Consider the following 16,207-nt stretch of genomic DNA (forward strand, 5'->3'; position numbering starts at 1 on the left):
CCCCGTGTCTGCGTGGGTTTCCTCCGGGAACTCCGGTTTCCTCCCACAGTCCAAAGACATGCAGGTTAGGCTGATTGGAGAGTCTAAATTGCCCGTAGGTATGAGTGTGTGAGTGAATGGTGTGTGTGCCCTGCGATGGACTGGCGACCTGTCCAGGGTGTATTCCTGCCTTTCGCCCAATGTATGCTGGGATAGGCTCCAGCCCCCCTGCGACCCTGTTCAGGATAAGCGGGTTAAGATAATGGATGGATGGAGATGTATTACTTTTGTACCTCAAAATGGGTTTATTAGGCTTAAAACACCCAATATTTAATATAGAGTCATCAAACTTTTCCTTTGAGCTCAAAGGGGAATATAGGTCAGGACAAAAGTGATCACATTACCACAACTCATCCCTTGTTGGTCCACTATCCCTGATCTCCCCTTCATACTGAATTAACCTTTTTTGTTGTAAGCATAGTTTCTTTTGAAATAACATGACAGCATTCAAAACGCCAAAAAATACTCAATACATTTTATATACATAGCTACCATAATGGCTGCTGTTTTATTAGCTAGGCTACTTTGGGGCTTGAACCAACGTTGTCATATATTTTCTTCTTACTGTGAAAAGTGAAAAGTTTACATTCCGGACAGGTGTGCATGAAAGTGAATCGCTAACGTAACGAACAGAACGCGGGGGAGCGGCCGCTTCCACCAGAAGTTAACGTCCACAAAATGGTAGTTTCTCTCCTGAGAAATGTGGTTTATGATTAAGATTATGGTTGCTTATTGACTATCCCAGACTATAAAACTTTGATTGAGGTTAATGTTTATTGATGATATTTTAAAAAAACACAGAAAAAAGACTTTGAGCAACAGGCATCGCGCTGTCCTAAAATGTTTTCTTAGCATGTGAAGAATGCCTCTTGGCTAAATCAAGAAGTGTCACTGCATTTAGATAAAACCTAATGTGTTTCCTTCCCATTCCTGTCCTCTCTCCTCTCCCCAGGTCCCAGTCAGGTAGGAGGTTTGCTTCCTGCCAACATGGCCGGAATATCTCTAACCTGATCTTCCCTCCCAGATCCGCTGGTGTTGATCTGTGTGGCTGGTGGCCTCTGGAACTGCCAGTCCGCCGTCCAGAAAGCAGACTTCATATCAGCATATGCCTCCCACCTCAACCTAGACTTTCTTGCCTTAACATAAACATGTCTCTCACCAGAGAACACAGCCACCCTGGCTGCCCTTTCCTCTGCCTTTTCCCCACATGCTCAGAACCGCTGGCAGAGGAGGTGGCACAGGTCGCCTAATCTCATCCTCATGGAGATCAAGTGTCTTCTCCTCATTCTTCTCCTTCTCCTCTTTTGAATTTCATGCGGTTTCTGTTACTTTCCCAAGCAAACTCTTTACTGTTTTTGGCCCCGCGGGTCCTCTGGGGAGCTTCTTGGATGAGATGGACAACCATGGATGACTTCAACCTCAACTCAGAGTCGACCCAGTCTACTTTTCTTTCCCTCCTTTCTTCTTTTGACCTTACCCTCACACTTTCCCCTCCCACCCACAAAGCAGGCAACCTTCTTTACCTGGTCTTCACAAGGAGCTTCACAACAACCAACCTCTCTGTAACACCACTCCAGCTGCAAGTTCACGTCTGTTTTCGGTTCTGGTTCCTTAGTGGTGGAATGACTTACCTACCACAGGACAGCAGAATCCCTCCCCCTATTTTGACGCAGACTAAAAACACACCTTTTCAAACTGTACCTTAGTCCCCCCCCCCTTTCTGATATCCCTCTTGTCTAACCCAAAAAAAAAAAAATTGGACTTACAATCACTATATTTTTTGTTTAGAGCAGCACTTCATGTGTACTTTACTAGTTATGGATGTGATGCTTTAGCTTGTGGAAGAACCTAACTCTTACAAGACCTTGTAAGTCGCTTTGGATTAAAAAGCGTCTGCCAAATGACTTAAATGTAAATGCATTTAAATCCATAATAAATAATGAAACAATGGAAAATTAGACTGGAATATATTGACCTATATATTAGTATAGAGTGTTTTCTGGTTCATATTTGAATTAAATGTTAAATTCTATTGGTTGCTTCATTTCAAAATTGGCTATAGCATTTTAACACAGTGCCAACCTGTGTTGGGGCTGAAAAGGGGGGAGGTAATATGGGGAGGCATACACTAGGTATAACTGAAGGGACTGCAAAATAAGTACATTACATATGGACACTTAAAACGTTTTTCTGAATGATGATACTCCGCTGATGGAGGACGTGATGGCCTATTCCTTACTGTCCTTCACGATTGCTTGGTCCTGATGATCATATGTTTAGTGAATCCAATGATCTATACAGTGGGCTCAAGAATTATTGGCACCCTTAGAAAATTATATATTGAATATGGCTACATTTTATTACATGTTCAAACATACAGGAAAACAATATACTTTTATTTCAATAAGGTGCCAAAATTATTGGCACCCCTAACAATTATTGTAAATAAAATCAAAGTGAAATTGGCAATAAATGGTAAATGGTTGGCATTCATATAGCGCCTTTATCCAAAGCGCTGTACAATTGATGCTTCTCATTCACCCATTCATACACACACTCGCACACCAACGGTGATTGGCTGCCATGCAAGGCGCCGACCAGCTCATCAGGAAACATTAGGTAACAAGTGTTACGACTAGGAATTACACACACTGACATTCCTTTCTTTTGGTTTTTCTTTTTTTGTTTTAGCACTTGCTGTGACGTCAGGCAGCAATCCCAGTGTGATTCTAAGAGTAAGAGTTAACTGGTTAATCTGTTGGTCCGATATGGTCGGATACAGGGTTATGGGGTTCAATGTTTATATTTAAACACTGATCCCATAGCCGTAGGTCTAATGTATGGTTACAGTTGTGAGTGGGCCCACAGGCATTCTGTACAAAACCAATAGATTCAGTCATAGTTGCAAAGGCTGTTCCTAGGGGATCATCATGGTTGTCTGATGAATGTGTATGTTCAATTCATCAAAAATCATAACCTTATCTACAGAAATGGCAAGGTATGACAAGAATTCTCTTTATCAGTCGACTTTGAATTGAACCCCCAATTGTGGAAAAAAGTTTTTTTAAATTCTTACTCTGAACCGTTTTAAAACAGGAAATTAACAGCGCCACCTCCTGGCGAAGAGGATTAATTTAATGAGCTATCAGCATACAGCAGTCTCGGGACCTCTGGGTTGAGCGTGGGGCTAAATACCCCACACCCCAGGAAAAAATGTCAGTTACAGAAGCATTAACGAATGGAAACCAAGTCAAAGGCAGGGCTTGGCCAGAAGCTCCAGGCTGCTCTCTCGTACACAGCAGGGTGGGGTACGGCTGGGACAGGCCTCTTTCATTGAAACGGGGAGCCCCTGAGCGGAGATCTGCTGGATCCACTGCCTGGAGACATGAAAGAGGGAGGGGTTAGCAGAGGAGGGGGGGGGGGGGGTGTAGGGCGGTCACAGGAGGTCAGGATCTACAATGGTTTTCAAACTCACAGCTGTGTTCACCATGACAAACATTTTAATCCTTTACTGCAGTCAGAATGCATAACTTTGCATAATCGATATTAAGATTCTGATGACAGAAAGTTCCTGATAGTTTTTAGTCAGTTGATGAATGTTAATGTTGACCCATTTTTTTTTTTATGATGTTATGGTCAAAGGCATAATTTCTATACTCCACTGTCAATGACTGACTTTATTTCGTGAAAATAATAGAAACCTATGAAGATACACTGAAAAAAATTTGGATTCAAAACCACACCACAGCTTTAATGACCGAAAGACAGAATTCTGTTTTTGTTGACCGTTGTGCACCTTCACTGTAAACGTTACAAATGAAGGAAAACACAACAGAAAATGTAAGATACTTGGGGACGTACCACGCTCTCCGGGAAATGATATAGTGGACTTCAGGCTTCTGGAAGCCGTTGAAGGTGGAGGATACGGTCACAGTGTAGGCCCCCATGTTGTGGAACAGCAGCCATTCGCCCACCTGCAAGGGGCGACATTGGCTCAGGCGGTAAGAGCAGTTGTCTGGCAGTCGGAGGGTTGCCGGTTCGATCCTGCCCGGGGTGTTTCGAATTGTCCCTGAACAAGACACCTAATCCCCAGATGCTCCTAACGAGCTGTTTGTTGCCTTGCATGGCAGCCAATCGCCGTTGTGTGAGTGAGTGTGTGAATGGGCGCTTGTGTAAATTCCAACCATTTACCTGCAGGTCCGGCAGGATGCACTGCTCCACAATGCAGTCTGTCCCATCACAGGTCTGGCCCCAGATTTTGCAGTGGTACAAGCGCTCGTCCGGCTTGAGTTTCTGTGACGACACGTGGACAGCTCATATAGGAGGGCACACTCACACTCACTCACACTCACACTCTCACACACTCTCACACACACTCTCACACACACACACACACACACACAACCTGGCACTGTAACGAGGCTGTAACGAGGCTACTTATGACGACACATTATTTACCATGTCCGTTCCTGTTTTCCACCTCATTATTCCATTAGCACGGATTTTTCAGGCCTGGGTTGCTTGCTTTGTGAAAATTTGTGTGGTAAAAAGCGCGATGCAAATGAAATTGAATGGAACTGAATAAACACATGTTGCCAGGACAATGAAAGCACCTTACAAAGTGAAGGGCTTTGTGCTCACACCTTGTACAGACTTGGCAAATAGCTGGTGCCAAAAAGGATGGCGAGGAACGAGCCATGGATCCCGTCATTCACATAGTACATCAAGGTCCTCTTGTTGGCCCCATCACCTTCATCTGTGGGAGTGGGGGAAAATGGAGTCTGATTGGAGCTGGGGTTACAGCTGTAGGAGAAGAAACAGGGCCCATTTCACCCCCAGACACACACTTACCATCACAGGCCATCTTCTCCTCAATCTCCACTTTCTTTGCGATGATGTTGACGGCCAGCGTGTAGGCTGAAGACACATAGTAGCGGCCTGGCTCTGCGATTACTCGGACCCCAGAGTGGGCTGGAAAGTGCTTATCCAGTGCTGGGTTTATAACTGCTGTGAACTGGGGACGAGCATGTACAGGTCAGGGGTGGGTTTCCAGACAACCTTGGATTTTCGGATTAACAAGATTCTTAATCAATGAACGTTCTCATTACGTGGATGTCGCGAACAGATTCGTAAGAGGAACTTAAACTTCTTTGCCAGGCAAAAAGGCATGAGTAGATCGTCAATCGATGTTGAGTTTCACGTCACTTGTTTCTTAGCCAATCACCACTGAAAAATGAAGTGCTCAAAACGTGAGAATATATATATATATATATATATATATATATATATATATATATAGCTACTAAATAAGAATAAGATAAAAAAAAACCAAAAGATTCCAAGATACACCACATAATGACGGAAGAATTCCCATTCCCATAGACTTAACATGGAGGAGACACAGGCTAATTGACGTACTATTCTTCAACGGACAAGAGAATCACGAGAGACCGTTATGTTCAGCAACTGCATCATTTAGCACACTGAAAGTAGCTAGCAGCAGCCAGCCTGACGGACTGTCCTAAAGTGGCAAGCAAGCACTCAATTCATGAAAACAGTGCAGTAATTATTTATTTTATTGTTTCTTTTGCAGGGACAGCGCACAATTAGAAGGTAATTGCATCATAGTTTGCGATCATTTGTATTGCTTTACCTTTATCGGATACAGTAAGTAAGTTAAAGCGAGGGCGGCCAAAAAGAGGCCAGCTAGTTTGGTGTACATAAACAGAAAACTTACAGCACTCCTGGATGGCGTACTCTGAGCTGCACTCCTTCGTCAGGGACCTCTATCTTGCTAATGTAATGTGGCTAGCTATATTGGCTACCATTAGTAAAGATGAAGTACGGGGTATCCGGTTTCCCGACCTGCACTGTATGAAATTAAACACAAACTTATGAAAGGTCCCCCTAATTTTGCGAGCCAGTTCAGTGAGATAACCGTGCGACGTTAGCGAACTAGTCAGCTAATAACGTATTTGTCTGCAACGTTAGCTAGAATAATACATGTAACTACCGTATGTGTCACTGAATGTAACCGCTAGCTCTAAGCTAACTGTTATATGGTGTGATCTTGGGTGACTATGGTTATCTTCAGCAGGACATTCATGGCTAACTCACATCTAGCTAGATTAGATAACTAGCTATAACTTCATATGGCCAGTACCTACGGCGAAGCTTAACAGTTTATTAAATGTTCACTTTCATAATTAGTTTGTGTTATCCAAATTCTGTTCGCTAGCACTATGATAAGTTGGTCTGTCTTGTTCAACTAGCTAATGTGTTGCATTCATTTTTATGAGTAAAGTACAGCGTAGCTAGTAAGTAACAGTTAGACCTAACAACAGCCATTCTACCTATATTAGCTAGAATTACTATATTACACACTCTCAAAGCATGCATCGTTATGCATACTACATTACATTACATTAATGGCATTTGGCAGACCTACTGCAAAGTGCATACCCATAACCAGGGATAAGTGCGCTGAAAGACCGTCGAGGGAAGTACAATTTCAACTGCCACAACAGTACAACAAAGTAAGGACTAGGGCCTATTTGATCATTCAGATTTGTTTTTTTTTGTTTTTTTCAATACCGCACCACGCAAATATTTGAATAAACAACTTACTCAGCCAAACAAAACTAGCAAAGGTATCACCCTACGGATACTAGCTATGGAAATAAAACAGAACCTAGACTTTGGCTGCCAGCTGTATTGAACAGGTTCTTCGCTCTGAACAAGTGATCGTGTTTGCTTGTAACTTTACGAGGGAACTAAAGAGACAGCTTTTTTTTATTTATTTTTTTACAAATGTGTTCGGGAAACCCACGTTATTTTAAGACTGATCGTAAGATGCATTTCATGAAGTTACTAGCTTTAAGAGGCTTTTGGGTGATTCAGCTCTCTGATTACTGAGAGAAAGTGTATGAATTATTACCTCCTCAAACTTCAGCTTGGAGTCGTCAGACCCAGGGAATCCCCCGCCAATGTCCAGAAGAGTCATGTTGTAGCCCAGCTCTGCCTGCGAAACAGGCAGATATCAATCATGAGAACAAGTCCTTTACACAACACACACACAAGATCACATTGCATGATGAAAAGCAATGATGTCAAAACCATGTAATCAGCTGACAGAATGACAGTTCCTGATTTGTCACCACATTGGGTTTCAGCACATAAATGCTTAATTTGTTATTAGGCAAAGACACAAACATTGCTGATGACTGCAAGATCAGAAATGAAATAAAATACAATTTAAACTACAACCCCAAAGGTTGGAATTTAAGATCTCTAAGCTAAGGGGTTTACTGTCAGAATGGGTTGCTTTACAACTTTCTATGCCAGTTCCAACTGTAGCTGCATGCTGTAGTGAAGCATGTCAGGTGGTGTATGGAGCTCACCCCCATGTCGAAGACACGGCGGGCGTCTGAGATGGCCTGGCTGTAGGCCTCTGGGTCAGTGCAGCCACTGCCCACATGGAAGCTAACCCCGATGACGTCGAGGCCCAGCTCCCGGGCCTGCTCCAGGAGCAGAGGGCATCTCTCCAGCTTTGCCCCAAATTTGTTGCTCATTGCGAACATGGAACCTGCATCATTCACGGCTATGCGGAGGACCAGCCTGAGGAAGAGGAGGAGGAGGAGGAGGACAACAGGGGGAGACATGCAGGTCAAGGATGAGAATTTAACGATAAAACCAAACGATAAAACCAATGTTTCTTGAGCAGTGGAGTGTTGGATTCTTGGAGTCTTGACAATCCAGTTAAGCATGCGTTTTCACCTACTCAAAACCACACCGAAGGCAAATAGCCCTTGAAACAAACAGGAACTGAAGAGCGCTGCATTGTAGGACCAGAAGAGTATCAATAGGAAAAGATATCCAGCATCTGGTGATGTTTATGGGTTGTAGAAAGTGTAGGCAGTGATTGATTGCACAGGATTTGCAATGCAATATTGAATATGATGACTTAATTTTAGTTTGTGTTAATTTGTCCAATTACTTTTGGTCCCCTAAAATTGGGGGGACTATGTTTAATAACGGCTGTCATTTCTACATGGATGTAAAAACCCTCAAATTAAATCTGTAACTCTGTTTAGACCGGTTTACTCTGCTTTGTTTTATTTAAACTGTTTGCTGGAATACAGAGTGAAAACAACAAAAATGTGTCACTGTCCTAATACCTATGGACTGCACTGTATGTTACATTAATTACATTACATTAATGGCATTTGGCAGACGCTCTTATCCAGAGCAATGTATAGTTGATTAGACTAAGCAGGAGACAATCCTCCTCTGGAGCAACGCAGGGTTAAGGGCCTTGCTCAAGAGCTGTGGGGATCTTATTGTGGCTACACCAGGGATCAAACCACTGTCCAAACCAGGTCCCAGGCATGTACCTTAACCACTATGCTACAGGCCACCACTGTTCAGTTCAGAACTGCTGCTCACTGGAAGCTTTTTGTTTTTTGCATCTGCAAACTCTAGTGACAGGTGTGCGTGAAAAATCACAGGAGATCAGCAATTTCTCAGATACTCGAACCATCCTGTCTGGCACCAACAATCACTTCACGGTCAAAGTCACTTAGATCACATTTGTATTCTGACATTTGGTCTGAAGAACAGCTGAGACCACATCTCCATGCTTTTACACATTTAGTTGCTGCCACGTGATTGGTTGATAAAACATTTGTATTAACAAACTGGTGTACAGAGTTACCTAATAGAGTGGTCACTGATTGTAGCAGTCACTCACTTGGTGTTTTCATAGCAACGGGCAAAAATGTGTCACTGTCCTAATACCTATGGACTGCACTGTATGTTCAGTTCAGTGCAGCTGCTGCTCACTGGATGTTTTTTGTTTTTCGCACCATTGTCTGCAAACCCTAGAGACTGGTGTGCCTGAAAAATCCCAGGAGTGGGATCCCAGGAGAAATCCCAACTCGATGAACAGTGGTTCATCAGGTTACTGATGTTGTCCTGCTATTTTCTTCAACACAACTGTAGTTGCTGCCACGTGATTGGCCGATTAAACATTTGCAATAACAAACTGGTGTACATTTACTTAATGAAGTGGTCACTGAGTGTAGCAGTCACTCACTTGGGGCTTTCATAGCAACGGGCGACCTTCATGAGCTCCCCCTCGCTGTCGAAGGTCATCATCTGGACCCCGTGGGCAGAGGCGTACTTCATGTGGGATATCTGCTTGCAGGGGTTGGCGTAGATGATCCTGCTGGGGTCCACCCCGAGAGACTGCACCAGCTGGATCTCAGTCTGAAAAAGGGGGCCAGGACACAGGCATACCAAGTGGTTCAGATTAGAATGTTTCAAGTAGGAATTAACTGGGCCTGTACTAATAAGCAGTCATGAGCCGATACTCGTTCATTAATCACAAAAACGTTCTTTTAAGAGAAATCTTTGCAGTTGCCAAGTACTTCAAACAACATATACTGACCTCTGGGCAGAGTGATTAAGATGCAAACCTTCAGCACCCCCAATTTAAAACGTGCTCCCTCGGCCCTGTGTAGGACAGTACCTTGCTGGCGCAGTCGAACCCCGTCCCCAGGGCAGCAAGCGTCATGACAACGTCTCGGCTGTCGCTGCACTTGACGGCGTAGAAGGGCGTGATGCGAGGCATGGCACGCACCCACCTCAGGTGCTTCTGCAGCACGTCCCCCAGGTCCCCCACAAAGAAGGCATCTTCAGAGTCCTGAGGAACGGGACGTCAAGAACCCCAAGCACAAAACACAAACGACAGGCACAACATTGAACAGAGTTCATCAAAATGAAGAGGAAAGATGCCAAAAAGATCTCAAATTCTGGTTGGGGAGATCTGCGAGTGTCTGCTCTGGTTTCAAGTACTTACTTCAAGAGACAAAATGGCTAACGGGTCCACACAGTTTGCTTCAAAGACCTGAACATGCTGCTTATTGAAAGGAAGCCTCTGAAAAAGATGCTGCCTTCCAGAAAAGATTCTGTGCACACACTCACCTTCATCTTCTGCTCAATGAAGTCCTGGGCACAAAGCCCCTCCTCCAGGAAAGTGAATTCAAAGTCTGCTGGAGTGAAATAAGTCATAGTCTTGCAGGTTCTTTTATTTGTTCCTTTTTAAAAATGGTGTAAAGTCTGGGAAATGTTGCAAAGAAAATAGCTATGGTTATTTTAAAGCACTTCAATGCCTTAGCAAAGACAGAACAACTTGCTTGACTAGAGACCTCTGCCTGCACAACCTCACATGACTGACTTAAAGGCTAGTCAGTTGTGTGGAGCTACTATATGTAAATGCAGAAATGTCTTGTCAAATGTAGCCTAAATGAGTTTACATGAGAACAAGCTGTAATTATGCAAACTGTATCCGGTATTCACAGAGTCAGGGTATGCTTCAGGTAGCACAGTATTATTTAAACTAGGGACTTGGGGGATAGAGAGGATGTGTAGAAGCAACAATCTGAAATGTCTTTCTTTAAATGCTCATAATATAAATAATACATTTTTTAACTCAAAACTTTTTTTTTAAGGGACAGCGAACATGGCTTTCATAAGGGTAGCTTATGCCTGACAAACATTTTGGCAAAAAATGATTAAGGCCCCGCCTCTCCTTTCCCATCTCCAGGCAGTGGATCGAGCAGATCTCCGCTCAGGGGCTGTCCGCCCCCGTGGAAGAGTCCTGTCCCAGCCGTACCCCATCCTGCTGCAGACGGGAGAGCAGCCTGGAGCTTCTGGCCAAGCCCTGCCTTTGACTTGGTTTCCATTCATTAATGCTTCTGTAACTGACATTTTTTTCCCAGGGGGGTGGGGTATTTAGCCCCACGCTCAACCCAGAGCATCCGAGACTGCCTCATCCTTTGCCTTTACAGTTTGGTTTTACCAGCTATGGGCATAAACCCCCGCTGGCTTTGCTCTGAGGGGAGTCGTGGGAGTGTGCAAGCTCCTCCACTGAGACAAGGTTAGAGTCCAGGACTGCAGTTTAGTTCAGTTAAGGAACAAACCTCCTCTGAATTCTTTATCTACCAAGGGCTTAGTTTTAATAGCGATATGTCCACACGTTCAACCAACTAGGAGCCTTCTGATTGACCTCAAGCATCAGTTTAATCAGTTTAATTTTTGTTTCCTCAATTTATGTAATCATTTGCAATAGAGCCCAATGCAAATATTGCCCTTTTTTTCTTCATGGCATGCATAGCTATTTCTGACAAAATGGCTTCTGTGGGCAAATAATTCCTCAAAACATGAAATGTGTGACTAAGAAAACTCTAAAGTTTAACTTTATTTCTGGGATTGCAATTTTGGTTGGAACAAAAACCATCATACACAGTGGTCCCCGGGTCTGAGTTTGAGAAGCACTGCTGGATGCGGATAGTTCATTACTCATCTGAAGCCCTGTTAAATCAATCCTCTTCGCCAGAAGGTGGCGCTGTTAATCTCCTGTTTAAAACACGGTGTGATATCACATGGCCAGAGTGAGTTGCAGTAGTACCGGGACCCAGCTCCTGGTCTATTGCGTTGTGCTGCAAAACATCCAGTAGATAATGCAGTTAGTTTTCAAACCACTGTAAAATGACACTAAAGAGAAAGACGTTCTCCAAAAATGAAGAGAACTATTGAATGATTCCGATAAACCCTTACCTTTAGTTGCAATATGGCAACTAGACTTTTTTTGCAACGGTTGCTTCTTGGTTATTATTGTCCGAGTATTTTCGTTTCATCAATGTTGTGTACCTAAAAAAAATGTATAATTGTTACCGAGTACTGATCCACACGGTTCTTTGGCTCGTGCAAACGCTATGTATATATGTTAGAGGCCTTGTAAGCGTATATTCAGCTTATACCATGGCCTGGGTGAATTCCTGATTTGTTTGGATATTAGGTGTTGATTAAATTGGTATAATGCTTCAACTTTTGGCAGGTAGTCTAGAGGTGCGTTCAAAATCGCTAACGTTCGCGAACATATTCAAACTTCTTTCTGTTCGCACTGCGACGGGGCAGACGCGCAGAGAACCCCCCCCCCAAAAAAACTTGACTGTTATAATACACTTTAATCAATGTGATATTTCTTCTCACCTGAAAAGTTGCATCCATTTGTATTTAAAATGCGTTGGTGGCGAACTAAATGGAATGCTCATTTAAAATCTTCCAACACTGTTGGCAACAGTAACTGCTGTAAACAAGCCGTTTATGTTCGCTGTCTTGAACCCACCTCAGGTCAAGCTTCATTACTGTTCTAAATGAATACGCTGCTGGAAGACAGACCAAAGCCAGCACTGCGATACACGTTAAACAGGTTATTATTATTATTATTATTATTATTATTATTATTATTATTATTATTATTATTATTATTTGTTATGTCAATAAAGCTAACGTTATTTGCATTTCAAAATTGTGAAATGGCATCTGATATAAATGGTTTTGTAAAGTACAGTAACGTAAAGCCCAGTCTCCAACAAACAGCCGAGACAAGACTAGAGAAATCTCGGAACATCCGTGTTTAAATCGCAAAACTTGGCAGTCCACACCAAAACGCCGAGTAAACAAATGTAAAACAATGGGCTTAACATGCTCAGTTTTTGAAACGCCTGCTGCAGAGTGCCAACGCTCTAAAACTGGACAGTTCTCACCGATAAAACTTTCTTCGAAAGACTTTCGGCTGTTTCGTGGAGAATGGGCTTTGTATACAGATAGCTAATCGCCATAAGTTCTGTAATGCTTTGGTAGATTGCAAACGTTACTAGCTATGTGAGGTCCTGAAATGGTGGTTTGTAAACGGACAGCGCTCAATTATCTATTATATTTTAATCTTTTGGCTGTCACCCCGTACAAAATAGAGAAGCTGGTTATGTTGGCTAAATTGTGTGATGTGTCAATGATTTCAGCATTGAAAAACTTTTCTGTGAAATTGTGAACAGGCAGTTGCAACAGTAGTGTAAAGAATTAAAGGTGAAGTTGTGAATATGAAACCAATTTAAAGATAAGAAGGATAAGAACAACACATGCAAAAATGTTTATTGTAATTATATACAGTGCAATGTATTTTCAATTAGTCTCTTGTTTTCTGAAGTTTTCAATTAACATATGTGGGAACAAATGAGCCTTATTGAAGACTCTTTAGGAACTGTTAGCTAGCTGTCTAGTTCTGCATATAGTGTGAGGGCAGCATTACTAGGGGGTGCGCTTTGGTCTAACCACCCTGCTAGCCGTGCCAGTACCCACGATATACCACAGGTTCGGGTTCCGTAATGTTTGTGTGTCATTTTTATCGCCAAGGTCCCACACCTTGTTTTATGTGCCTACATTGGCTGCTGAGGGAAAGATCGGAAAAGCAATTTTAATGAAAACACTACAACCCTCTAGGGTTGAAATCATCTCTGTGCTAAAAGTTGAAAGTCAGGACAGGTAGTTTTACAACACTTAATTCCAAATGACCAGGGGTGGAAAGTGATTGAGTAAGTACTATTTTGAGGGATTTGTACTTTACTTAAGTATTTAGTTTGTGTACTTGTACCCAATAGTCTCACTCAATTACATTTCTGTGAGGACAAAATACTTTACTTTACTATACTTTAAATACGGAACATTTAGTATGATTTTTCTATGGCCAAATCCCATGCTCATGAAATGCACTTCAACTCAACTTCTATTTGAAAGCGCTAATGAAATCCCTATCAATGGGAAATTAACCTGCCACACCCATGGTCCATAGCAAGGACCATCCATTAGATCACATTAATTTCAATTAGATCTTTGATTGTGCCAAATTAGGGTTGAACCTACAAGATGGTCGATCTCCAGAAACTGGGTTGGCCCCCTAAACCGATGTCGGTTTTGCATGAAAGTAATTTGCATGGAAAATTACAAAAACTCTGTCCCTAACAATAACAAAAATATTTTTTCCTTTTTAATACATCAATACACACTTCAATGACAAAGCATTTTAACTTTGACTTATGTACTTTTAGTTAGATTTCGAGACTTTGAATAACATTTTGAGACTACCGATGCTTTGAATTAAGAACAATTTCGGGATAGATTCTCCATCCCTACTAAGTGGAGCATTTCATGTGTTGCTCACCCCCATGTCAAAGACATGACGGGCATCTGAGATGGCCTGGCTGTAGGCCTTGGGGTCAGTGCAGCGGCTGCCCACGTGGAAGCTAACCCTGATGATGTCGAGGCCCAGCCCGTGCGCGCTCAAGGAGCAGTTGGCTGGTCTTCAGTGTCGCCCCGTATTTCTTGCTAAGACACAGTGTGGCCATCGAGTCATCCGGGGCGAGGCGCAGCACTAGCCTGAGGAAGAGGAGAAAGAAGGAGAGGGCGGGGCAGCTTAAGGGTGAGATGTTAAATATGGAGTCAGATCATTTTGTTTCAAAATCCAAATCCTTAATCATCTAGCAAATTAATCTGATTGAATGGCTTTGTCCAGTACAACAAGGTATTTATTATTTTGTGTTGTGGACTGAAGCAGAACATGGCAAAAGAATATATCAGCTAGTTACTTAGTGTTTTCATAGCAACGTGCAACCTTCATTAGCTCCCCCTAGCTGTCGAAGGTCATCATCTGGACCCTGTGGGCAGAGGCGTACTTCATGTGGGACATCTGCTTGCAGGGGTTGGCGTAGATGATCCTGCTGGGGTCCATCTCCAGAGACTGCACCAACTGGATCTAATCCTAAAAAAGGGTGGTGGAGAGCAGATGAAAACAAGGTTAGTTTCAGGCACAGGACATCCCAACTGGTTTAGATGAGGACAAGAACTGCTTCACTGCAGTCTAATCTGCAAATCAAATGAACTGGTGTTTGCCAATCATCAGGCACGAAAGGATACTCAGCCCACAATATGAATCCTATACTGACATAGGTGTCACAATGACATTCCTACATGCTTAAATAATTATGTGAAGGGAAAAGACATCAACTCAGTTTTTGTATACTTCATCGCCATGTATACAGCCTGGTTGAGCCTGGAGAGATTATGGCGTTTTTGTGGGTGTGTTTGCTCTTGAGATTGGACATTTTGCCATTTACCTCGCTGGCAGGTTACTGCCAGTCTGCATTAATCAAATGAACTGATGACATGAACTGATATAAATTCAAATTAGCATGGCATCTGACAATTTTTGAATTTGAATTGCCCCCCACAAGCATGCATACATTAACTATCCTGTACCAGCAAAACTTCTTCTGACGTTTAGGGCAGTACCTTGCTGAACAGTCGAACCCTGTCCCCAGGGTGGCAAATGTCATGACAACGGCTCGGCTGTCATTGCGCTTGATGGCGTAGAAGGGTATGACGCGAGGCATGGGACGTACCCACCTCAGGTGCTTCTGCAGCACGTCCCCCAGGTCCGCCACGTAGAAGGTATCTTTGGATTCCTGGGAATGGCAAGAGGGGGGACACCAAACCACAGATCTCAAATTCTGGTCAGGAAGATCTGAAAGTGTCTGCAGGTTATAAGTTTAATGCAAGAGACTGAATGGCTAAAGAGTCAAAGGCCTGAACTGGCTGCTAATTGAAAGGAAGCATTTGCAGATGCTGTAGCCCTCTTGGAGATCTCTGTTCCCACACTCACCAACATGGATGACTCATTGATCCTCTGCTCAATGAAGTCCTGGGCACAAATCCCCTCCTCCGGGAAAGTGAGGTCAAGGTCCACTGGAGTGAAAGAGTTCATGGTCTTGCAGGTTCTTTAAATGTGTTTCTTTTTAAGAAACCGGTCTAAAATCAGCAGAGACAAGGGAAATGTCACAAGGAAACTACCTAGACTAAAGACGACTGACTTACCTGCCAATCAGCAGGTAGATGTTGACTGGCAGTTACCTGCCAGCTAGTTAAATGCAGAAAATGTATCCTATTGCAAAAGGTTTCCAGACAACCTTGGATCTTTGGATTAACGAGTGTCTTAAAGGGATAGTGAACCCATTTTAAAAATGGATTTTATTTTTCTTACCCCCAAAGTGGTATGTAGGACTGTTGAGATGGTATCCTTGCCTCAATGTGCTAGCTGGGGGTAAATTAAATAATATCAAATTTTAAAAAATGGGTGCACTATCCCTTTAATGAGGTTCTTACTCAAAGAACATTCTCTCATTACTTGGGTGTCTCGAACACACTCACACTGTGGATCACTCCATCCTCCTGTCCTCCCTGTCAGCAACGGGGATCTGCGGCACAGCCCTGA

At 43.0% G+C, this 16,207-nt stretch overlaps 1 protein-coding gene across 1 annotated transcript; it reads right to left on the reverse strand.

Annotated features, from left to right (window-relative positions):
- Positions 1–3,289: 3,289 nt before the first annotated feature.
- LOC133140560 (ornithine decarboxylase-like) lies at positions 3,290–15,700 on the reverse strand. The gene is made up of 10 exons (XM_061260621.1): positions 15,599–15,700; positions 9,569–9,742; positions 9,134–9,306; positions 7,440–7,656; positions 6,977–7,060; positions 4,891–5,053; positions 4,683–4,795; positions 4,231–4,332; positions 3,901–4,013; positions 3,290–3,416 (listed from the first exon to the last, which is right to left on the reverse strand). Exons 1-10 carry the CDS (start codon positions 15,698–15,700, stop codon positions 3,290–3,292), a joined length of 1,368 nt encoding a protein of 455 aa, XP_061116605.1.
- Positions 15,701–16,207: the final 507 nt, after the last annotated feature.

The sequence above is a fragment of the Conger conger genome, chromosome 1 (assembly GCF_963514075.1).
Source record: "Conger conger chromosome 1, fConCon1.1, whole genome shotgun sequence".
In the NCBI taxonomy this organism is placed as follows: Eukaryota; Metazoa; Chordata; class Actinopteri; order Anguilliformes; family Congridae; genus Conger; species Conger conger.

Excerpts from the sequence above, each read along its gene's own strand:
- LOC133140560 (XM_061260621.1), bottom strand. The coding sequence starts at position 15,700 with ATGAACTCTTTCACTCCAGTGGACCTTGACCTCACTTTCCCGGAGGAG. Across the intron at positions 7,061-7,439 it reads GCCGTGTCTTCGACATGGGG|GCAGAGCTGGGCTACAACAT; the intron begins GTGAGCTCCATA and ends CCTGTTTCGCAG. Across the intron at positions 5,054-6,976 it reads CCAAGCTGAAGTTTGAGGAG|TTCACAGCAGTTATAAACCC; the intron begins GTAATAATTCAT and ends GCTCGTCCCCAG.